We start from the raw sequence: 24,704 nt of genomic DNA, 5'->3' as shown, positions 1-24,704 counted from the left end.
TCCGTTTGGGAGATGGAGGATCAGCAGATATAGTGTTAGGGCTTCCAGAAGCCCACGCGGTCATGAAGTATTAAAGCTCCTGTTTTTTAAGGTTCATGCATTGGCCAAGCCAAGAAGCTTATTTTTGACTCGGCTTTCATCTGCTGACCTGGTGTCAGATCCAGAACCTTGCCGCGAAATACAAATCTGTTTTTCTGACACGGTCACTGAGGGTCAACACTTAAGCACTGTCAGCTCTGCAAATGGCCAGACAGCGAGGCAGAAAGAGAGAGAGAGAGAGAGAGAGAGTGAGAGAGAGGTGCATGATGGGAATACTCTTTCAGTGGGCAAGAGTTCAGTTAGCAAGGGGACTTGGAATGAAAAGGGAATGAAAGTATGCTCTCAGAAGCACTTTAAATGCCTACACTGAGATCAGCCAGCTCATCTTGGCCTCTCGGACGTAACATTTTTTTTACACAAAGATCCTGAAACATTGACCAAATTGTGAAAAACGAGCCCATATTTAAGTTAATGACAAGCTCCAGTCCTCAAGCGAAAGCTGGGTTGTTTTTGGACATGGTAAATGAATTGCTGCACAGCAACAGCCCTGAATGACAGATTCGATATAGACGACGAACAGCAGGCAGCTAAACGACACACAATATTGCTTTCTGGGTGAGAACCCCCGATCGATGAATTGCTTTCATACGAATGTGTGACGTGCTTCATCTTCCTCAGGTGAAGCAACGCTGAAAGTCTCACAATATTAAATGCTCATCTCAGTGTTTGTGCTTCTTGGCTTGAAGTGTTTGCATTTAGTTCAGGACGTTTGAGAATGTGCTTAAATTGTACACGACAGATAGTAAATTGAGCAATGTATATGACATCCTAAAGAATTTACAAGGTCTACAAGGTTTAGCTAGATTAATGAATTTTTTTTTTTAAATCAAAAGCAATATCTCTGGCTTTCCTGAGCTTCTCCTGCTGTGAGTGAGCATCATATAAATAGCTATCGATGAGCGGGATTTACATCCTCCATTGCTTTTGCTTGGAGAATCGTTGAGCACCACCACTGCCGCCACCAGATCGATGAGCAGAGAGCCAAATAATACATGCTGGACACAACATTATAAATATACATTAAATATTGATTAGACAGGTCTGTCCATTCTGGGGGGAAAAATTGGCAGTTAAATATTACAGGATTTAATTCATTCCTAACATCTTCATTCATCAAACGCATGTCATTTATTTATTTATTTATTTATTTATTTATTTATTTATTTATTTGGAATATTTTTTTAATGGCTGAGGCGCAAGAAATTTAAGTTCTATAACAAAAAGTGGAGAAAGATCATGAAAGAAATGTACTTGACATTCGACTGCCTCTCTAACACACACACACACACACACACAGAGACCTCATTAAAGGGTGTTTGGGAATTTCCTTCCTGCAGGGAAACACTAGGGCTGCATCTCAAATCAGCAATCACACTTCCTAGTGGGGAAGCAGTTTATCATGCACACGAATTAGGACACCGATAATATAAGTGGTTTCATGTCCTGTCATATACAAGCACCGGTTAAATCTGTGTAAAAAAGTAAGGAAGTAGTAGGACAGAGAACGTCTGGTCAGTCACTTATCCACAGGATATCAGGATATGATGCTGGATTCTCACAACAAAGTTCTGCACTGGAAGCTTGAGGGCACCAGCTTGACCCTCGTAGAGCTGAGGATCACTTCCCAATCTGGACAGGATTCCTGACAAGGTCACGAAGGGAAATGAAGATGAAAGACTTGCTCAGGAGCCCCAGCCTCTCAGTTACATACATGGTGAAGCATGAATTTATCAAAATCCCAATATTAGATGAAGACAGGCATCTTATTTCTGTGTCCCGGAAAAAAAAAAGCCAATCGAGATTCAGTGAGCTATGAGACTCATCCATTTTGTCATGACTGACAAGTTAGCGGCGGTCGGGGAAACAGCTACACTTAATAAATCAAAGCTGACAAGTCCTCCTGCACGCACGTCGAGCAAAACTTTTACTCACGTTGCACTTTTTTCACTCTGCGGCAGAATTAACCACCCGACCGATCCGCGAAATGCCAGGGAACGCACGGCAGCAGGAGAAAGAAGCCGAGGGATTCTGAGCTGAAACAAGCGTCCTTCATGTTCCTGAGTGCCCTTTATGTGGCAAGTAAGAACCCGAGTATGATACAGGAAGAACGTAACCTTTCAGTGTCATACCATCCAGTCATGACATGTCATTAACACTCAAAAATACATGCTTTGATCCTGAAGTAATTTTTATTCCCTTTTTATCCCACAGCAAATATTTCTTGAAGAAGTGCAAGCTACATTTGATCTGTTTATAGAACAAGAGATCATTCATAAGTGAGATGAATGACAGAAATTTTTGCCTTGGAAAACGGATTTGGGCGTGTCCAGCGAAGTGGCAGAAATGGGAGTGAAAATGAGAGAAGTAGAGCATACAGTAAGAAAATTTACTCTAAATGATTGCCTCACCAGCCATTGATTGACTATCACTACGGCAACCAGTACTAGTAACACCTCCTGATGACATCATAGTACAACGACTATAAAGTGCTTCCCTGTCTATAAACAGCTAATTCTACTATACCAGCGTGTAGCATAGATGCTCACAGCTTTGCAATCTATTCACATAATGATGCCAATATGGTCCAATAAACTACTAAGCATCATTTCTGCTAAACAGCCATAAGCGCATACTGAAAGTCCTTCTCACTCACACACCTACTGTATTTATGCTGTAATTACACGTTTACTTATTTTTGATTTACTTCCTCTTGATAACTGTTTCCACATACGGTGTAGCACACATCATAATCATTTCTGCAATTAAGCAGCATTATTATTGCACAAGTTCATGCATTAAATGAGGAGGGCAGCTCTGGGAGCAGGGAGAAAAACCAACCAACACGTGTGGGAAAATGGGAGCCATGGTGATTAAGAAAAGACATACCAAATTTCTCTAACAAATAAAATCATCACCATAAAAAAAATGTGTAGTGGGTTGAGACAGCATTTCAGGGTCTCAGCAGGAGGAACCTCATGATACCTGTGAAGCTATGAAACGTTAAAGCAACCTAAACATTAGGGAGCCTCGTGAAGTATCACTGGAGCAAATTGTTTCATTTGGCAGTCCATTGCATGAGAGAGAAAGTTAAAGTGAGAGAGAAAATGCCTCAGCATGTAAGAACAGCCTAGAACAGTCATTTCGATCAGTGAAGCCCTTTTTTCTGCCAATTGTTCAGCACATAAAGCTTTTAAAGTAAACATCTCCACGTCTCCATGTATAAATGAGCACATTTCGTGCTAAAAAGCTCGAAATATCGAACTCAACCATCATCAACACTCTCCACAATCCTGACAGACACAATGATTTTCTGTAATTCAGAGATGTTCAAATTGGCAGCTGTGTAATATCAATTGCAGCCAGTGAGTTCTGCAAGAATTCCTGCCAAATTCAAGTCTGGTCCAAAAGTCTGAATCGGCTCATGAGATGTTCCTGTTTCTTCAGATATGATTAATGAATCCAAAACATGTTGCCAAAAGCACTCAATCCAACACAAGGCTCAAGAATCAGTAGATAACTTCATTTAGTTTACAGCGACATGCGACAGATTGGTGCCTCTCTACGGGTCATGGCACCAAGTTGGAGGAAATTGTGAGCTGATAAGCAAACTGGAGTTTTAAGTAGAAATAGTGGTCTTTATTATTATTATAACTTATACATTACAGCACAGTGAAATTCTTTCTTTGCATATCCCAAATTTTTGGGGTCAGAGCGTAGGGTCACCTTGATACAGGATACAACTTGATACACCTGGAGCAGAGAGGTCCTTGCTCAGGGGTCCAACAATGGCAGCTTGGTGGTGTTGGGGCTTGAACCCTATTCTTCTGATCAACAACACTGTGCCTTGACCACTTGAGCTACCACTACCCCTGATAGATGTTTTCGGTTTTAAGAGTCTACTTAACACAGGTCTAAAGAATCAGGCTACTTCATTCTTGGAGCCTTATACATTAGTAATAGATGACAGGATGATTTTAGTAAGCAATTCCGCGTTACGGCACCAAGAAATGTGCCAAACTATAAGCCTGGAGACATAAACAGTGTTTTTAGATAGATTCATCAAATTGGGGCTCTAGCATGTTATAAATACACTTCATAACTAAGGTAAACACTTGCTCAAGTGGTTAAGGCTCTCCAATGTTGATTGGAAAAGCAGGGTTCAACCCTTAGCACTGCCACCCTTGGGCCCTTGAGCAAGGAACCCCAGCACTCCCCATTCCCCCCACTCCAGGGGCACTGCATTGTGGCTGACCCTGTGCTCCGAGCTCAAAAATTTCACTGTGGAGTAATGTATATGTGACAAATAAAAGCTACTTAAAAAAGAAGTACAATTCAAGAATTAGAAATGGCAGGATTTAGTGTGCCTAGAGTGTACTTAGCATTGGGGCTAAAGAATCAGGCTACTTCCTTCTTGGACCTTCATACCTTAGCAGTGGATGACAGCAAGGTGTTCAAGTGTGCAATCCAGGTCATGCCACCAAGAAATATGCCAAACCATAGGCCTGGAGTCTTGAACAGGGTATTTCTGGAGATATTCTTCCAACAGATTCAGTGGTTATAAACACAATTCATAAGTGATGACCACACCTCTAGAGAGAACAGGAAGAGGTTTTGGCGTGTTGAAAGTGTACTTAATCTGAAACAGACACCACAAGATGTTATAGATCACAATGAGCCGACGGAAGGGAAATGAGACTCGAAATGAAACACAGTGACATCAAAGGCACCTACAGCGGGAAATATGAACGCTGACAAACAAACGAGTGCCATACATCAGCTTAGTTATAGCGTGTGTGATCTGTGGAAGATACAGGGCAGCAGGATTTGACGTTCCTATCCAGCAGAATAAAATATGATCTGGTTTGTGGTAATAATAAAAAAATAATCCAAGATGGGGTCGTTTTAATGCAGCACAGGTCGGGGCAAAGCATAGTAACTGTTAGCAAGTTTTTCTTTTAAAGAGAAAAAATCTGTTTGTTACCAAAAAAAAGTGCAAGTTCTCCGTCCTGAAGAACATTTTAAACCAAAATGCCAGAAAATATTGTGAGGTCCTTAGATGTCAAAATTCATGTTTGAGTAAATATCAAGTGATAAAAATAACATGTTTTGCTGATTTTTTGTTTTAGATTTAAACATATAATCAAAGATTGAAACAACCTTCATCCTTCACACAGTCCTTATACAGTATATTAGTTTATTGTATTAGTATATTCTTGCTGGGTATATAGTGCTAATACATCCGTCATCTAAGCAAGATACAAAGAACCAAGGCGTCACAACAGATGATTCTTGATGTCGGTGCCAGAAAATAGATTTTGAATCTTCGGAAACTTCTGAAAGCTTTTTGACACATGAATCATTTTGAGGCAGTTCATTTCTTTTAAACACAACCCAATGTACCAAAAGCAATTAAAATCATCATTCTTATTAGAGAAAAGGCCTTTTCATATCCTGTAGGTGAGCTTTATTCCCACGCTCCGTACACTTCGGCGGGAGTTAATTGACAGCCCGCTGAGACTAAGCACCTATAAAAAGGTCAGGGTTTCTTTCAGTGGCTAAATTGCCCAAGTTCTGGTGTAAAGGTCAAAGTGGCACCTCATAGAGCTCAGACAGAGCTTCAAATGATGACTGACACACTCACAGCTCCACAGTGTTTATGGAAAATCGAAAGAGTGTCTAAGTGATAGAGCTCAGGTCAGCGCTGGTCTCTTTGAGCTTTCTATAGCCCGAGAGGTTCAATTAGAGAAGAACGAAGAATGAAGGTGCATCTGCAGGTGGGGTTTGAGTGGGGAAGTGCCATGTAAAGTCATTTGACACAAAAATCAAACATATGTGTAGTTAAAGATCTACGTAATGATTGTTCATGCCAAAGGAAAGCCGACCTCATTACCCTTGAAAACCAATCAGATCTCATTGAATATCATAAAAATATAGTCACAAGCAAAACTCCACCTCTTAACCCAGCCCCTCATGCCAAGTACAACCATCTATAACTGTGTACTTTTATCAGGTCACATCAATTTTCCTACAAAATACAAAGTAACAAAAAGCTCCATATTAAAACAAGTTTGTTGTAGTTTTTTATTTGCAATCTAACTTGTGGAGTTTTTGGTGCTTTTGGGTTTTTTTTTTTTTTTAGGGGAAACCTTCACAAGCACAGGATTCGTCTTTTACAATTCTACCAGTGAAGACAAAAAGAGACAAATTTATGGGATTCACAATCGAGAAATTATTATACCATATATTATTATATATTCTAGCTGGACGTGACCTCATATTGTGATGGTTCTTCAGAAAAATGGGATTTAAAGGTTTTCTGCGGAACCAGGTTCTTTTAAGTTTTCAGAGCAGCCACTTGTCCTTCACCTGCTTTTCAAAACAAAGTTCAAAACCTAGACCTCATGCTACAGAATCAATGCTAATAGACTATAAAGACGTTTAATTAAATCTGCAGCTTTGAATTGCGTGTAGTACGAATGCGGGATAAACAGGAAGAAATCCGCCTAATTTATAGCCTGAAACGTGAAGGTGCACCTCTTGAGAAAATCAATTAAACTTCTTTTTTTTTTTTTGATCAGATGAAACCATGTCTGCACTGTAAAAAATAAAAATAAATAAATAAATAAATAACAAAAATCTCAGTGTTTTTCCCCTCAGAGTGGACTGACTCTTTGATATATGCTTTTAATGTGACAAAAGTTTCTTTTTGAAATACTCTCTATTGAAAAAAAATCTTTTTCTCTTTCTAGCAGGAGGAGATCAAAGCAAGCGCTGCACAGGTAAATTGTAATTGGATGAAAAAAGCTCAATAGTGCTCTGCGTCACCTGTTAATAATAAGGAAGATCATAAAAAGAGAACCAGCAGAACAGGAGTCATTTCCCGGGCAGACGACCACGACGACGTTGAGGATGAAAACGTCGAGTACGGAATCGGGCCGTAACTGTTTCATCTGCTGTGAAATATGAAGCGTGGCTCATAAAACTAATGAATTCTTTGGCTTGGGTAATGTGATGCACTAAAGAATATCTTGAAGAGATCGCTGAGCGAATCAGAAATATGACCTTCAAATAAGTCCTTCTTCTCTCCTAATAAAAGAGCTTGGGTTTTAGCGAGTTCATTTAGATTATTGTTAGAAATAATCTCTTTTAGAGCAATCTAGAGTGGAGCGGCGTGGAGTTGCCTTTGTTTTTGCCTGTGAAAGAAGATCCAGCAGTGAAAATGGAAAGCAGAAGCTTCCAGAACATCATCGAGCTCATCATCATGCCCAGTCCCCCTGAACTATTACTTTCCTAATTGGCAAATTGGCAACAATGGCATCGGCTGTGCATGAGCTCCAAATGAAGTCATTTACAAATGTGTTTTTATTTATTTATTTATTTATTTATTTATTTATTCATTCATTCATTCATTCATTCATTCATTCATTCATTCATTCATTCATTCATTATCAGGTTTCCTTAGCAGCTCAAGGTGAACAGAACCTCCTGAGATAGCCTCAGACATGAGTCTGCTTAATATGAGTTTGCATTCGTATTAATATTAATCCCACTCACAGTAGAATTAAAATTCAGAGTTTAGCAATTGCTTTCTATTTGCACATTCGTTTCATTTGTTTTGAGTTTTGTTTTTTGTTTATTTGTTGTTTTTTTCCATATTTTTATTTTGTGGTTATTTTCCTCTTGTACTTCAGAAAATTAAGATTTATTTATTTCTAACAAAAATAGAGACGGAAGTAAGAGCAAAACAGAATTCTGGATTTTTTTTTAACTGCATGCTTTTCTTTTTTTTCTTCACATGGTCTCATCCATCCGGTTCCTTCTTTAGTGTTCTATGTATCTGGCTTGACAAAATGAAACTTTCTATATCTCAAACACAACAAAGACAAAATGAGAGCAAAATAGAATTCTGGAAATTTTTACATTGATGGTTTTCCTCTTTTATTTTCATTTTCTGTTTTGTTTCGGGGGTTTTTCCCACATTTCTTTCAGATTCCTTCTCTCAGGTAAAAAAAACTTCATAAAATGAAGCTTTTTAAATTTCTATCCCAAAAAAAAGACAGTTTCAAAAATTGTTTTTCTCTTTTCTTTCCTTTTCTTCCACATTTTCCCTTCCATTTAGTTTATTTTCCTGTACTTACTATTATCTTACATTCTTACATTATCCTTTAAAGGCAGGATCAGTAGTGGGTTTGGACACACACACACACACACACACACACTTACTTATATATATTAGCAGAGGCTGACTTCATCTCCCCTCATAAACATGACTTGTGATGTGCTTGATGTCTTGCTCGCCTTCATCTAGCATCATAAATCCTTGTCAAATCTCCAACAGCAATACACAAGCATCCCCCGACAACTTTAAAGACGTGTGACTTAATTGTTCTGCGTTTTCTAACGTATTAACATATCCAGTGGACGAGAAATTGCTAAAGAGAAATCAAAAGAAGGGCCTCGTGTCACAAATCCGGGCTCAGCGTGTAACCTAATCAGATGGAAATGAGAACATGAAGAGGCTGCTCATTAGGCCGAACAAACTAGGACAGCTTGGAGATTTATTGAAAGAAGGACACTTACTTATGCAGGCTAGATGGACATAAAAGCAGCCGACGGCACGCCAAAGACATCAAAAGGTGCACGAAAAGGAACTCGATGTCTCCAGCTCAAGAGACTGGCACAATGTTGAAGAGAATAGGAGCACAGCTAATGAGGGTGAGAGGATTTCCATGAGAAAGAACCCAAAAATGAGCGGCATTCACTCTGCCTGGCTTTAAGCAGAACGTTTTGGAGGTTTCTTCTACAGCTGGTAGAAAACGATAGGGATTCTAGAAAAACAAAACTCAATGACTCATTTAAATGACTCTGTAATGTAGTCTGCTTGAACAGAACCCTAGTGGGCTCTCGGCTGTTCTCTGGTGTTGGTAGAACACAAGGATCACATTCAGATCTAAGGTCTCTGAGAGAAACGGTCCACTTTTAAGTGAAATCCAATGAGATATGATTCTACTCTGAATCGCTCAGTGAATCAATATCTTTAATTCAATCACTGTGTTCAAATCAGTGTGTTTTTGGCTGAAATTATTGTATATTTGTATATGCGATTTGTTAAACTTAACCCCAAGGCACAAACTGTAAGCCTCGTGATCTCTGCATGCCTCTAAGCGAAAGTTTAAGAAACGTTTGACTCAAAAAACAAACAAACCAAATGTATTCATTTGACTCTGATTTGAACATTTCCTCAAAATGTCCTACTACATTTTTCCAAATGTTTGTTAACGTAAAGTCAACACACTATTGGTTGTTTTTTTAGTTTAAATGTGTTTAAAAAAATTACGAAATCAGTCGAAGAATAATTAGAAAACAGCTAACGTATTAGCTAAGTAGAATTATCGCTAATTATTACCCCAGGTGTTCTATTTATTAGCAATTAGCACATGGTTTAGCAGGAGTGGAGGCGTGCTGGCTAAATGAAGACATCTGTAAGCAGGTCTTCATCACCGAGGGACACATTAAAATAGCTTGAACATACGGATCGTATTGTAAGGCTTAAAAAAGAATGTGCTGAATGTTGCCTGAAGCAGGATTCGAGTCGGTCACTGGGATTCCAAAGACGTGGAAGGGACAAGGTTAGAAAATTCAGCATCGGACAAGCTGCTGGAATAAATACACCTTCCTGTCCATAACACACACAAAAGAAGAAAAAAAAAATCTGTCCTTTGACCTATGGTAATAATAATAGCTATATACATAGCTTCTGCTTTTCCCAGCAATAACACTTAATCAATCTGATCTCTGGCTAGGCAAAGGCGGGATCTGGAGCATATGATACAGCAGACAAGAGAACAGAAATGTCAAAAGGAACTTGCCATCTGTGAATGGAGCAATACTGTATAAAATCAGGATCTCTGGGATTTTTAGTCTTTCTGTCTTTTGAGTCTTTCCCGCTGTTGCATCATATTCAGTGTGAATTATGTATAATGCCTTGTTTTCTCAATTCATTCTGGGCTAACATATACACTCACATATATACCTTCACAAAAGGGTTTAACAGATCCACAGCCCTAGTGCTCTACACTACACTCTTTTTGTTTTTTTTTAGCATGAGTGCTAGCTTTTTGACCAACATTTGCCCAAACAAACATCTGGAACAAAACACAGCCTCTGCTCTGAGCTGGACTGGGCTAAATTTCAATCTGAACTGCCAGAAGTGAAAAAATAAAATAAAATAATAAAATAAAATGCTGCAAGCATGATTTTGTATTTCTTAAAATTTCATTATCTGCCTTAGGGATTGACACCTACATGTTTCTGTTTTGTTTGTTTTTTTCATATTGTATTTTCTCTCTTTTCTCGGCCATCCTAAGATATCGAGATCCGCTAGATCAACATCTGTCTTTATGTGCAGATTCTGAAACAACATCATATTTTCGAAATTAGTAATTTGTTATTTTTAGCATGGATTTATTGTAACAGCAAAATAATTTAGGGTTTTTTATAATGATTGTTGTTATGAACCTGTGCTAACCTAATGCTGAAAGGTCAATAAAATAAAATAAAGCTAAATAGCATAAAATAACATTAAATTAAATAATAATTAAGAAATAAATTACTTAATTTATTTACATAAATGATAATCAATAGAAATGTTGTTATGAACCTGTAACATGCTAAAAGGTCAATAAATTAAATTAAAACCAATAGAAAATATTTTTTTTTATGTTTTTAGCACTAATTTTGCAATTCAACTTAAAAGGCAAATCAAATACTATACTTAGGCTTTTTTTCTTCCTGGTTGATGCCTTTAAGAAAACATTCTGCTTGGATTTCCTCTTTTCTAAGTCACTCTGGATAAAAGCGTGTGCTGAACGAATAAATGTAAAGTAAATAAGAATACAAAATATGAGAAAAAAAGAATCGCACCTATTATAGACGCTTTTGCTCTACTGACTGATTCATCCAACCATATATTCTCTTTTCTGACAAAACTGCCAAGAATCAGGCCAATACTTTATTGATTAAGACTTACTTCCATAGATAGAGACAAATAAACAAACATCTGAATAAAAAAACAAAATTAGAGCAACTTGAGCAAATTAAAATCCCCGAACCCCAAAAGACGCTCATTTTCATGCACCACACAGCCTCCGCTCGGCCATGTTTAGCCACAGTTTTGCTGACTTGCTTCTGTTGCCTGGCAGCAAAAGCCAAAGTTCAAAGCAGTGCTTGTCCAACATGGCTAACACGGCCATATGAAAGGGCCTTTCTCCTCCAGCTGGTGGCATGTGGAAGAAATAACAGAGGCATAACTCGCAGCCCACTCATTCAATACACTGGCATGTTCCCAGCTCGGCTATGATGTGACAATGCAGGAGAGCTACTGGTGTTGGAGATGATCTAGAGAAACAGGAAGTGTATCTGACAACTCCAGGTCCTCCTGTCATTTACCATCTTCAGTCAGTAGGAACAGAACCAGAAAAAGATCATACCAGGTCTTTGCAAAGGAGACACCTTGCCTTGGGTCTATAACAAGCTGGACTTGAAACCATCCTGTCAAAAGCCTCATAGACCTTGAACATCATCAGCTTACTGGTATCATGCTTTTCTGATCCCTCAATATGGCCTAAAAACAACATATATTTGACAGACCTTAATTCTGGTCCAGTAACAAACTCAATTTCGAATTACAAATTTTCATTAGAATAATGGTCAAGCGCTACAACAACCAAGTGTCAGACTCCAGGCCTTAAGGGCTTCAGCGCTCTCTGCACTGTTTATCTTTCTACCTCATTTAACACACCTGATTCAACACTTTCCTCTATTCCCAGGGATTTCAAGGGTGGGATCTTTTACCTTAGAACAGTACAAACACAAATCTCTTACATCTGGAGGACTTTTGCTTTCCAGATCCTGAGTTTGACAAAAAAATAGAAAGAAAGATTTCTTTCTTGAAGACTGAAAACTTTCTTCTATCAAATATCAAAGTCCAATGCAAGTTCAAATGGAGTGTCATGATTGGAAAATTAATGATAAATAGAAATCCTGGTTATTAAGTGGTGAATTAAATCAGTCAAAACAGAAGGACTCCAATCCCTGGTGCAAAAAAATGGTTCATGAGTGGTTCAACTAAATAATCAAGTAGATGTTGGGTTTCCAATATATTTGGAAGTACGTTTGTTTTTTCCATTTGGTTTAAAAAATTTAAGTGCTCTAGATCATGAACATTCTTTGAAACTATTAATTGAATTTCGCTCCAAATATATTATCCACCCAACAGGTGATGCTTGTTGAGAACTTTCCATATTATCCAGTAAAAAAAGAATCTCCATCTGCCTTGCAAATAGCTGCCAAATATCCTAAATTTATCTGAGTATTAGTGTTCTAATGGAAAATATTTTTGTGCTACATTTTTCACTTAGATGGAACGTTCTGGTAAAATAATAAGACAGAAATGTATAATCTTGCATGGGATCACTCTAAACCACTGTATGATTTCATATTTTTTAAGTCTGTGTTACTAAAGACAAGCTACACACACACACACACTCACACAACCCCCTTAATCATCAGGCTTTAACAGGGAATTTCTCTTTGGAGTGTGTCAGTGAAACATGCCTGGTCAAGTGCAGAGAGAAAATCTGCTCCAGCTCCAGTCTGTCATGAGAGCAGCACCATCTTGGCACCGACTCGCAGAATGTGTGAAGCTAATGACCACCCTGCTTCCCTGTAATTCAAAGATGAAGACGTCCTCTCAGGCCAACAGTGAAAGTGAGGGCTGGATTCTTCATGGGCGGGAAGGTTAAACAAAGAGCAGTGCCACTGACAGAGCAGAGTTAATTAAGTCTCCCCAAGCTCAGAGCTTCGTTCTGCCAAACGCATCACCGGTCAAACTGCTGCACAAGTTTCAAGAATCAGGTATTCAGCATGGTTCCTATTGGAGGTGGAGGTGGAAGTTCTTGCACATACGTATAATGCTTGAAGACACAGTCTGTCAGCGATGTCAAAGGAAGCATATGTCAAAGTCACTCTGTCACATCATATCATTTCATGTTTGAATGTCTTGACAGGTCTAATGCTGCCTCAAGAACGAGTCAAGTGTTGCCTTTGTTGATATGGTCACTCCATTCGAGGTCAGATACAAAGATATATTAAGTACTCATAGATGATAGTAGCAATTTCTTTGCAAACCCTAGACCTTCACATTCTCCTTGCCATCAGCTGAGCCCTAAGTCTGTTATTGGCCTTCGTGTCCCAGAGTCTCCAGACAACATCAAAAAGTCTGGCAGAGACCTTGTGATATCCAGGGGTCTTTCAGCAGGCTCCAAAGCAACCTTCCCAGAGTCTGTGATGATGACCTTCTCATCCCAATGCTTGCCATGGTCCACCAAGAGTTCTAAGGTTTTCTGTTCAAAGAGTCGGAGATGACAGGTAAATCCCTGGACGGACCGATTTGTTCTCAGGAAAAAAACGATTTATGTTCTCTGACGGAAAATTTGCCCTTATTCTCACTGGCTACTCACTAAAATAATGTGCAATGAGACAGAGGTTTATCTTAGAGTGGAAACAGTTGTTTGTTATTACATACAATTGCTACAGGATTTCTTCATTCTTGTGGCTTAATTATGATTACCGGCTGGTTGTTTTCCACAAAGAAGACGCCGGAAACAAAACTCTGTCACAGTTATCGCCAGGCCTGATTCCTTCCGGAAGAGTTGGCATGCAGCTTGGGGCTTTTATTCTCACATTTGGATTGTAAGCTGTAATCACATGATGATTCAGCCTAAAAAAGATGATCGTGCTCAACGATAGCATCTCGTTATCACTCTGCTGTCCTCAAGTCAGAGATGATAATTTGCACCTGATTTCCATTAGGGATGTTGGTGCACAGCGGTGTGAATTTACTGAACCTGTGTCTCTGTGTAAGCACCTGTTTTTTGTTTTTGTTTTTTTTTTCTGGAATTTTATGGAGGTATTTATGTAATATATTATTGGTTTGTTTGATTACATGTATTATGGATAAATGTGTATTCATATGTGCATGGTTTTTCCCAGTAAGTGGGTGAGACCAGCACCACCACCACCTTCACAGACTCTCATCCCTCTCAATAACCCCAGGCATAATGGGTTAAAAGCAGTGCCATGAGAATCATGTGGAAGAACCCTGAGGCACTCTAACACGAAACTCCTGCCTTTCTCCATCACATACCTAAGTGCAACATACCATCAAACAAATTCAGAAAGTAAAGTAGTGAGTAAAAGACCCTTAGGGGCCAGAAGAACAAGTCAGGGTAGCAGTGAAGAGAGCAGGAGAAGTGTGCTTGCTATCTACTGACCACATTCAGGTTTAATAAAGGAATCTGTGCATTCTGTAATTAAAGGCTACATGTTAGGAAATATTAAACCCTGCTGTAGCGCACAGTTCATTAACTGGGGGTGGTGATCGATCAAGTGGTTAAGGCTCTGAGTTGTTGATCATCAGATTCGGCTTCAAGCCCCAACACTGCCAAGCTGCTATCGTTGGGTGCTTGAGCAAGGCCCCCAACCCCCTGCTCCCGGGGCACTGCATCATGGATGACCATGTGCTCTGACCCCAACCCTCCAAAGATGAGATACGTGAGGAAAGAATTTCACTGTGCTGTAATGTATATGTGACAAATAAAGCCTTCTTAACTGATAATCAGAGAAGCATGAAAATATACCAACCCCAGGGGCAGTTCTGAAGCCTTAGGCTGCTTGGGGATGTACCTTCATATACAACATTTTCATTACTAAATTAGGAAATTAAAAACTGATTAATGTAGAAGCCTTGTTTTTCCTTCGTGCAAATTGACTTGTTGCCGACTTAGTCATGCACTTCTCCACTTTCCCTTCCATGCACCTAAAATCACTGAAAAATCAGCAAGCTAATTAACTAACACGCAAACTTAGCACAGATTGATTCCCAATGACTGACGGCTTAATGGCAGGAATCGGAGGTGATGCCACCCTTTGGTCCCCAGTGCCTTGTTTCTTATTAAAAAAAGCAGGCAGTGAATTTTGTTGCTAATCAGCGGGCTTGTGATTAGCCTGCTCACTGAACACATGATCTCGGATTATGACAGATGACTCAAGACAAACTCGAGGTGTACTTTCATATTTTCCAAACAGTGGGCTACAAACTGATCCAGACTTGGAAATCAAATCAAGCATTCATGTATATATGTGTGTATATGGGAGATTTAATGACATGTTTTTTAAATCATACATCTCTGACAACTGCTGGGATCTTTTTCTTTTTCAGGACGCATCATTCATCCCAAGTGAACGGGTCCTGGAGTAAAAGCCTTTGCGTTTGACTGATATGGTCGTGCGTCTTTCACAAACTCAAGCTGGACCATTTCGATTTGGGCCCTAGCCAAGGGAGTACGTGGAAAACGGATGTGGCTAGACTCGGGTGTGTGATTTGTGGTGCGATGGATGCAGCTGATTGAATTCTAAGTGTGCCAGGATTCAATTTATAGTGCCACAGCAATTTGCGTAGGCACTGAAAGCAAGTTCCTGTCAATGTACAGATGGTGTCATTTATGGGTGGAGAGGAAGTTCAGGCAGAACAACACGCTTTTAAACAAGCAACACAATGATGATGGTGATAATGATGATGATAAAGGTGTGGTGGACAATAGCGAACATTTCCGGACTACAGTATGGATGAGGGGATTAAATATTCAACACACAGTAATACATTAATATTTTATGTTTTATGTGTATTATGAGCTTAGGTTAGGGTTATGAGTTTTGGGTTTATGGTTAGGGATTAGGGCTTGGAGTTGGGTTTTCGGCTGGTGGTTGGGATTTATAGGACTAGGCTTAGGGTTAGTTTTAAGATTTAGGGTTGGGGTAGGTTTAAGTTAAGAGGTTAGAATTAGGGTTAGGGATTAGAGGTTAGGGTTTAAGTTTAAGGGTTAGGTTTAGTGGTTGAGGTTAGGGGCAAGGTTTAAATTTAGGGTTCAGGGTTAGGGTTAAGGTTCAGGGGTTAGAGGTTAAGGATTAGGTTTAGGGGTTGGGTTTAGCGGTTCAGGTTAGGGGCTAGGTTTATTTGTAGGGGTTAGGTTTAGGTTTAAATTTTAGGGTTTGAGGTTAAGGATTAAAGTTTAACTTTAAGCTTTAGGCTTTAAGCTTTAAACTTGTTTACTGTTTGGAATTTTTTTTTTTTTTTAATTTGCTTTTTTCCACTCATCTGTGATTTGGCTTGAGTTCTGGTCTTCTGAGGGCCAGAAAATCATTTATACAGGACACAATATTTGTGTATATTAATGTATTGTTTCCTAAAAATATCTGAAAGAAATCAGAGTGCTACATTAAAAAAAAACCACACCACCCTATTGTTGATGTTTTCCCCAGACCAGCATGGCAAGTGCTGCTTTATTCCTCAATGATTACATCTGGATCAGAAAGTTATTTTTGTGCAGAAAATTAAAAACGATCATGTCACGTAATGGCTACTGATACTGTGTGGGATGTTCGGTTAAATAACATCACTGGATTTTTTAAATCCATGTCTAATCTTAAGGGAGAAGTTGTTTTGAAGGAGAAAACCTCATAACTTCTGGCAATTTGATGTGACCTCTGTGGCCCTGGCTAATTTCAGACTGTTCCGTTCTTTTGAGAGCTAAACTATTTTTTGCTGCAGGAACATTATTAAAGATGTCCTTTAGAGAAATGACTTTTTCCCCAAGATCAGTGTAGTGCAAAGCTGCATGCAGAGAACAATTATTACAAGCTCCCATGGCTGTAGCTTTTGCTTTTCCATCACAATATGGCATGTTTCTCAGAGTTTTCTTCTTTCTTTTTTCACAAACAATAATGCAGCAGAAATATGTTTATGGTGATATGAGACTAGGATTGTTTCATTGTTACGACTGATTTATAATAATCTCAATAAAACCAGTCCGGTGCTTGCACTCAATGCTGCAGCATCACCTTTTCCCCCTCGGAATGCCACCATAGCTATACTCATTACTCCTGTAACACGTGATCAGTCTCCGTGCAAACCCGGAAAGAGACCCAGCCAAGTCAATCTGGCCATAATTCCGTGCTCTGTCACACAATTCCCAGAGACACCGAAGCCCTTATCAGATCAGCAGCCAAATCCTTCACAGTGCCTCCCATCCCGCAACGCAAAATATGTCTTCCTCGCCTCATCCTGCACAGAATTTAACAAGGCTGTCAGCGCGTTTACCAGCTTATTTACTCTCTCAACCCCTGCCAGCAAAGACCGTATAACAAGTGCTCGCAATCGGCACTGGACAAATACATGGAGGCGTCTCAGTGATTCATGGTCGCAATATAGAGCGTGAAACTCTCGGAATAAATTCGTTCCGATGTTTCCTGAAACTACTCCCTCCAGCAAGCGAACAATCGAATTACTGTGTGCGGAGAAAAGAGTCGACAAATACAAAAAGGCTCAAATGAGTCCAGGAGAAAAATGGAAAGGTTTAGATAGAAGAAGCAAAGGAAGCGGATTTTGTTAAATATGAAAGATAAAAAGGAAAAAAAAAGTGAAGGCCTCGCTTTAGTGCCAGTCCGCAGAACTGCAGTGTGATTACACTGACGGAAAGCTTTGAGGAATTGTTTACAGCGACTCCCATTATCGGACTTGCCTCTTAGATGTTAATAGTCTTTGCTGCATGGCTGGTATTGCCATTTGTGTTGCATGTCAATCCGGAGGCCATTTATCCCACACCATAATCAGCAGAGATGCACTCGCAATGATTCAGATGGTGCGCCGATTGCGCCGAGCAGCCCCTACATCTCCTGCTCCTCCGTTATTATTTTCTCCTGACTTATTTATGGACTAATCGGTCTGGGCTGGGATCAAATTACACAACCGCAAAGAGAGAGAGAAAGAGAGGGAGATGATCCAGCATGCCAGATAAGGAGCATAACATTGCGGTGACCGGAAAACCATAAACGGAAAACCTGCTTACTTCAGTATGGTGTTCAGTAGAGAATGCAAACATCATCATCATCATCAGGACAAGCTAGCTGACTGTAATGCGGATGAGATTAAATGCAATCAGAAATAGACTTAATGAATCGCTGTTGCTATGGTGACGTTTTGCTTAAGAAGAATTTTTTAATTTTTGGAAGGAGTCTCCAGTTCCGATATATGCACGTCAGGACAGAAGAGTTTATCTGACATTCCAAAGCATTAACTGTAACTATACATGGAATTATAAAAAAAGAACTGCTGCAGTATATATTAGTAATACTAATAATAATAGAAAGTTGTCACTGTGGTAACAATGACTCCTCTTCTACTATTTCGTAGTAACGACTAAATGAACTGTGCTTCTATGTATTCCATTATTACAAAATAATAACGTCACACTTTTTTAGCAAATTCCTAATGAAAGTGTCTCAGAATGATCAGACTCAGCAGGAGGAACCGCTCTGGCTCCAGAGCTACACAGCGTTTCCAGATAAACGCCTGCTTTAATTGTCAGCCGGGACGCTGACATCATCTGATTGCCGGCATTTTTTGGCGCGTGGGCTAGGGAACTGAATAGCGAAGCAGAGAAGCATTGCTGTCAACGCTGGCACTCTCTCTCTCTTTTTTCTTTTCTTCCTGACACTTAAGCAGTTAACACGATCCCTTCAGGAACTCAGCAGCAATCAGAGAGCTGCAGAGGAAGATGCCAAGAAATCCAATAGAGAAAGAGAGAGACAGAGAGAGAGAGAGAGAGAGAGAGAGAGAGAGAGAGAGAGAGAGAGAGAGAGAGAAAGGGAGAGACTGAGAGTGTGAAAGAAAGAGTGTCAGGAAGAAAGAGAGAGTATGAGAGACAAAGAGAGAGACAGAATGAGAGTGAGTGAGTGAGTGAAAGAGAGAGAGACTGAGTGAGTGAGAGACAAAAAGAGAGAAAGAGTGAGACGGAGTGTGTGAGAGAAAGAGAGACAGGAAGTAAGAGAGAGAGAGAAAGAGAGAGAGAGAGAGAGAGAGAGAGAGAGAGAGAGGACATCAAGTTGTGATTGTGGATCATGATTGTGAGAGCATCATGTGGTCCACAGAGAGTGAAATTTTTATCAGTAAAAATCCTTCCACTTTAATAAAAAAAAAAACTTGGTTTCTGCACTTGCAAGACGTCGCACGGATAAAAGACTCAGATAGAGGATGGAAGATTGCGGATGGAGTTTGGAGGACAGAGGATGGAGAATGGAGGATAGAGAATGGTGGATAAAGGATGGAGGATAGAAGATGGAGGATAGGGAATGAAGGATGGTGGTCGGAGGATAGAGGATGGAGGATAGGGGATGAAGAATGGAGGATAGGGGATGGTGGATAGGGAATGAAGAATGGAGGATGGACGATAGAGGATGAAGGATGGAGGATAGAGGATGGAGGATAGAGGATGGATGGTAGACAATGGAGGATGGAGGATAGAGGATGGAGGATAGAGGATGGAGGAAAAAGGATGGAGGATAAAGAATAGAGGATGGAGGATACAGGATGGAGGATAGAAAATAAAGGATAGAGGATAGAGGATGGAGGATAGGGGATGAAAGATGTGGTCTGTGGAAGATGTGTCGGAGCCCACAAACAAGTCCTGTGCTTATGTTTCTCCAGCCACAGAGCTCACATTGTGCTGTCAGCAGATGCTAAATAAACCCGGCCTTTTGTCTGTAACACAAGGATCTGCCGAGCTAGAAAGGGAGGGGGAACAAAAATCCATCCCAGGAGGCTTGTAGAGACGCAGACCATTCAGCCAGGCGCACCTGATAGCTTCCCATAATGCCTCTAAGTGCCCGGGTTGCATGCAGGACTTTTCAAAGAGTTCCCACAATGTCTGCAGTCAAACGGAAGAGTTCAGTGAGAAGGGAGAATGGGATGGGAACAGAATCTGCCATAACTTCTGCATCTGACGGGAGAGACGGTGACAGAACATGCGAGTGAGTCGACTCTGTCTCCTTTAACAACATGATTGATTCTTGGAGTCACTCGTAATAACTCGGTGTGAATTTTTTCCACTACTGATAATCATCATCATGATCCAGTAATTGGTAATGATACAGTAAACTTGAGTAAACATATCACAAGAAATTAAATCATCCATTAAACATCCACATTTCCAGAATGTTAATAATCTTAAAGAAACATCTTGACCAAGAGTCTTTTCACTAAACCCCCGAAAAGAGTGGCATTGTTTTCTTGGTAGCTTCCAAGTAACCTTGAAACTTGTAATTACATCGTCTTCAAATCAAAGTGAAGAAAAAAAAAACCCTCCCGCTTTTCAGACACGTCTAAATTTGTTTAGCTTAATTAAATTCACTTCCTCGCTTTTTTGATTCTGCTCACTAGTTAGCAGGCTAGTCCGTATGCTAGCTACAAGAGCGTTTTGATACAAAGAGTAGATAACTGAAAAACATTACAATCAGCACACTAGCTACAGCATAGCAAGTGACTTTATGGGCTGAATTTAACAAGTACGTTTTGATAAAGTATAAATAACTTTAAGCACTTAGAGCTGAAAGAAACAGGAAGTACAGGAAAAAGCTGTAAAATGTCATTCATTTCTGATCACTACTTTATATTTTTAACCCTAGAAAGATCCAGATCTGTTTTTTATTTGATTTTGCACCAAGATGACGAATGGTTGTGCGAAACGAAGCAGTGAAGAGCCTTGGGAAACGTCTGTCACAAGGGTGTGAGGTACGTGTGTATGTATGTATGTGTGTGTGTGTGTGTGTGTGTGTGTGTGTGTGTATGCGAAATATCAAAACACAATTATGTGAAATCAAAAAAGTGACTGTAAATTAGTTTCACAGGAAAGTATTCAAAAAAAAGTGTGGAAGCCAATTAGGGTGCTTTTTTTTCACAAGACTTCTCAAGATTCCTTAGGAAAGACGTTTAATAGATAATGCATATGGATTACAGCGTATTGTTAAAAAATAATTAATAATAATTTCAAACTCCATGTCTTGTCCTCCTGACCTGCATGTTTCCTCGTCATGTGATTCAAACCGAAGTGCTCATTTGGGTCCCATCCCAAAACACTCCATCTCAAGACAAGAATGAGGGAAATAAACCCTCTCCTGTTAGCCTGAACATCCTCACACACAGACACACACACACTCATAAAAGTCGTAATAAAAGCGCTCTCTGGAGATTCGATCTAGAGCTCCTGTGCGGCCGTGAACAGTGACGGCGTTAAAAGCTTTATTGCACGTGTCAGATTCAAATGAGGATTTTCTACCGTGTTTCCAGTTTAATTGGGTTTGCTCAGCTGCGTATCGCTTCTCCTGTAGTACAAACAGAGAGAAAAAAATCAACAAATAGCACCAAAGGTACTGCTGAGAGGAAAATTTAAATTAAGATCATTTAATTGAGATATATGTATATAAAAAAACACAGCAGGATGTTTGGACTTCTGGGGAGCCTGGAAACCCAGAGAGAAAAATAATTCAGATTCAGCTGCGTTCTAGAAACTTCTACATGTGAGTGAGTTACAAACGTGTGTGTGTGTGTGTGTGTATGTGCACACAATGGAATATCAGCTTAAATCTGAAGCAGATATGAAGTAGATAAAGGTCTTGGGTTTGACGTTTTTTATTGCAAATAGGTGTGACAAAACAGTTTTTGTTAGATGTAAGTGTCAAAACTGCTTAATGACTATCTGGATTCCTCTCAAATAAAATGCTTGTGTGTGTGTGTGTGTGTGTGTGTCTGTCTGTCTGTCTGTCGGTGTGTGTGTGTGTTTCATATAGATGTCTCTAAACCTCTAATATAGAACTGAACTAATGAACTTTTTAACCCTAGATGTGGGTCTGATATGACCTCCAAGAAAGAAAAAAAGTCAAAAAGCTGCACATCATTTATCAGAAAGGAAAGTTGGAAATAAAGCCTGTCTGTCTGTGATACTGATTCCTCCAACTTCACAGCTGATATGAAATGAAATCCAGATCATCCTGATGAAATCCTCAGCATACTTTATCCTGACCCGGTGGATCCAGAGCCTATCTCGGGAAAACTGGGCGCAAAGTACACTTTGATACATGCCTAGGGGCAATCCAGCACAGCTAATCTGCCAATCTGGATGTTTTTGGGAAGGCTGGAGGAAACCGTGGAACCTGCAGGAAACCTGCATGAGGAGAAGATGCGTATGTCAAACCCGAGGATGCAACCAGGGACTCTGGAGACAAGAGGCAGCAGGGCTGTATAAATCTCTATATGATTATGGATCTGATGCATAAAATACATTACAAATTACATTTAAACCTGACGAGCTGTGGGTAAACAATAGGTATATTACACTCACATAGATCTGAGGCTGGATCTAATGGACACTTCAGCATGATCTCGATGTGATGTGTAATAAGCACGGATGTTTCCTCCAGGAAAAAAATAAATAAATATAACCCAAACGTACAAATTTAAGCCATTATCTGAACTCTGCGGCATTGCAAACAAGCCCGAGAACTCTTTATCCTTTCCACAGCAAGGCACTTTCCCTTAGATGATGACACGGGAAAGCGCTCGCGCCCGCAAAGACATCAAGCTCAAACCCATCCAAAAACCAACCAACAAAACCAAACAACACGGATTACATGCTAAATGAATAATAAAGTGTGCGTGCACTTACCGAATCCTGTAAGGCAGAGGACAAGCAGGAGAATGGGCGCGAACGGAGAGAACATCTCTTCTTCTGGAAATGAAGCGCGAGCAGACGTGGACTCGCGAGCTCAGAGTTGAGTTTCCGCTTTCAGACTGCTTTGTTAGAAAAAAAAATCGTCCCGTATAACGTATGCGTGTTTTCACTGTCTCTCTGTTGTTCCAGTAGAAATCACGGTTGTGTTGTGCGGGTTTTGCAGTGTGTCACGCAGTCCCGGTGCGCCCCACGCGCTCCGTCACTCTCTCGCTTTCTCTGGTCGCGCGCTCTGGTGAGAAAGACGAACGATGCTCACGCACAGCGAAGGAGAGGAGAGACGAGGAGCGAGTGCTGAAGGAGCGCTCAACTGAGGCAAGCGCAAGCGGGCGGGTGGGGGAGAAAGGTGGCGTTCAGGGGACGCGCGCAGATGCAGGCGCGAGTAACGCAGGGGCGCGCGTGGGGCTCCACACTTAAGTTGATGCGCTGGACCTGAATGGAGTTGGGGCGCAGGGAGTAGAGTGCGCGTGCGCACGTCGCCTCCTCCCCACCAAAAAACCCTTCTGTTTTGTTATTTTTTTCTCTCAAAACGAACAGCGATGCGTTACATGCTTAAAACAGCGCCGTGCCACTAAAGCATGCACTAACACCCTAAAAGCCACTTTTAACAAATTGTTCTGAAGTGTCATTTAAGAGCTCTAGTGTTCCATCGCCACCTTCACCCCCAGCTTCAACTTTTCCACCGTTTCATTCAGTGTGTTCCAAATGATTCCCGATTGCGTTCTACTATTCATTTTACAAACGTCTCTCCAGCTCAGCCAACAGAGCCGACTCGACTACTCGAGTCAAAGAACCGAGTCAATGAACCGATTAATTTTTTAATTGGCAAAAAAAAAATCCGCCATAGATTCCAAAGCGGTATGAAAGTTGTTAAAAGAGTCCATCATTATAATTATAATGATATATAATAATACTTAATCACTTTTTCGTGTGCTCTTTAATAGTACAATTTATTAATTTAAACCGGTGTGTGAATGACAGACTGAAACACACGTGTCGCTAATTTACACCTGAGGCAAAAGACACAACTCCAGTTTAATCAACTGAATGGAAAATGAACTTTCGACACACCTTTTGCGCTGTAGTCTAGCCCTCCATGTGAAACATGATTTTTTTTTGTGCCAGAAACATCTGGAGCTTCTGCCTTCAACATTTATGAATAAAGCATCAGTGAAATGTATAATATTGAATGTATAGACAAATCAATCTTGCAGGTTTTAATTTCAAACAAAGATCAACAAAAATATATTAATAATTAGAATCTAAAACGTGTGTGCTGACTGTATAGTGCTTGTATTGTATGAATCATAGCCGAGGAAACAGCTATGTTGCAGTGTGTTGTTGTTGGAAACTAATCCACAACAGGTTGGTGTGATAGAGCAGAGTTACTGTTACAACCCTGTGGAGTTGATTAACTGTCCTGTAACAGAACGTCACGAAATGTTTTATTTCTCTTACAACACAGCAATTTCCAAAGATTACAATGTATTATGAACAAGTTATGACTCACATTATAGCAGCTATAAACATCCATCCACTCAACAGCCACATTTCTTTTCTCTCTCTTGAAGTTAATTAAAAAAAAATAAAAAATTACCTTGTCTGGTTACAGAGATACCACAAAGAAGCATAACCTCAAAACTCCTCTGAAACTTAGTTACAGCTTCCATACAGGTTAAATAAACATCTCCAAACATAATTTTTTGGGTTGTTATTATGTAAACAATATCTGCATTACCATCAGACCTGCTGTTAAAGAATTCATCAACACCTTCTAACCAACCAGGATTTCAGCAGTGCTCTGGTGTAATTTTTTTTCTTTGTATGTGTCACACTGTAATAATATTTCATCATTTTTCATTTTTATAACAAGCCGAGTTTCTGTGAGTTGTGCAACGCTGATCAGAAAAGAAAACAGCATTATAA

At 39.9% G+C, this 24,704-nt stretch overlaps 1 protein-coding gene across 3 annotated transcripts in view; it reads right to left on the bottom strand.

Moving 5' to 3' along the window:
• Positions 1 to 23,357, bottom strand: part of kirrel3a (kirre like nephrin family adhesion molecule 3a) — a 99,016-nt gene extending 75,659 nt beyond the window's left edge. For 2 of the 3 annotated variants that reach the window (XM_058411051.1, XM_058411053.1), the window contains exon 1: positions 22,716 to 23,355. In XM_058411051.1, coding sequence (XP_058267034.1) covers positions 22,716 to 22,770 — 55 coding nt within the window. In that variant the 5' untranslated portion in view covers positions 22,771 to 23,355. Of the gene's footprint in view, positions 1 to 22,715 lie in introns of all 3 variants that reach the window. The other variant, XM_058411052.1, reaches the window with a different exon arrangement.
• Between the last annotated feature and the right edge of the window lie 1,347 nt (positions 23,358 to 24,704).

This window comes from Hemibagrus wyckioides, linkage group LG16 (assembly GCF_019097595.1).
Source record: "Hemibagrus wyckioides isolate EC202008001 linkage group LG16, SWU_Hwy_1.0, whole genome shotgun sequence".
Classification (NCBI taxonomy): Eukaryota; Metazoa; Chordata; class Actinopteri; order Siluriformes; family Bagridae; genus Hemibagrus; species Hemibagrus wyckioides.
This window is presented reverse-complemented; position numbering and strand designations above follow the sequence as displayed.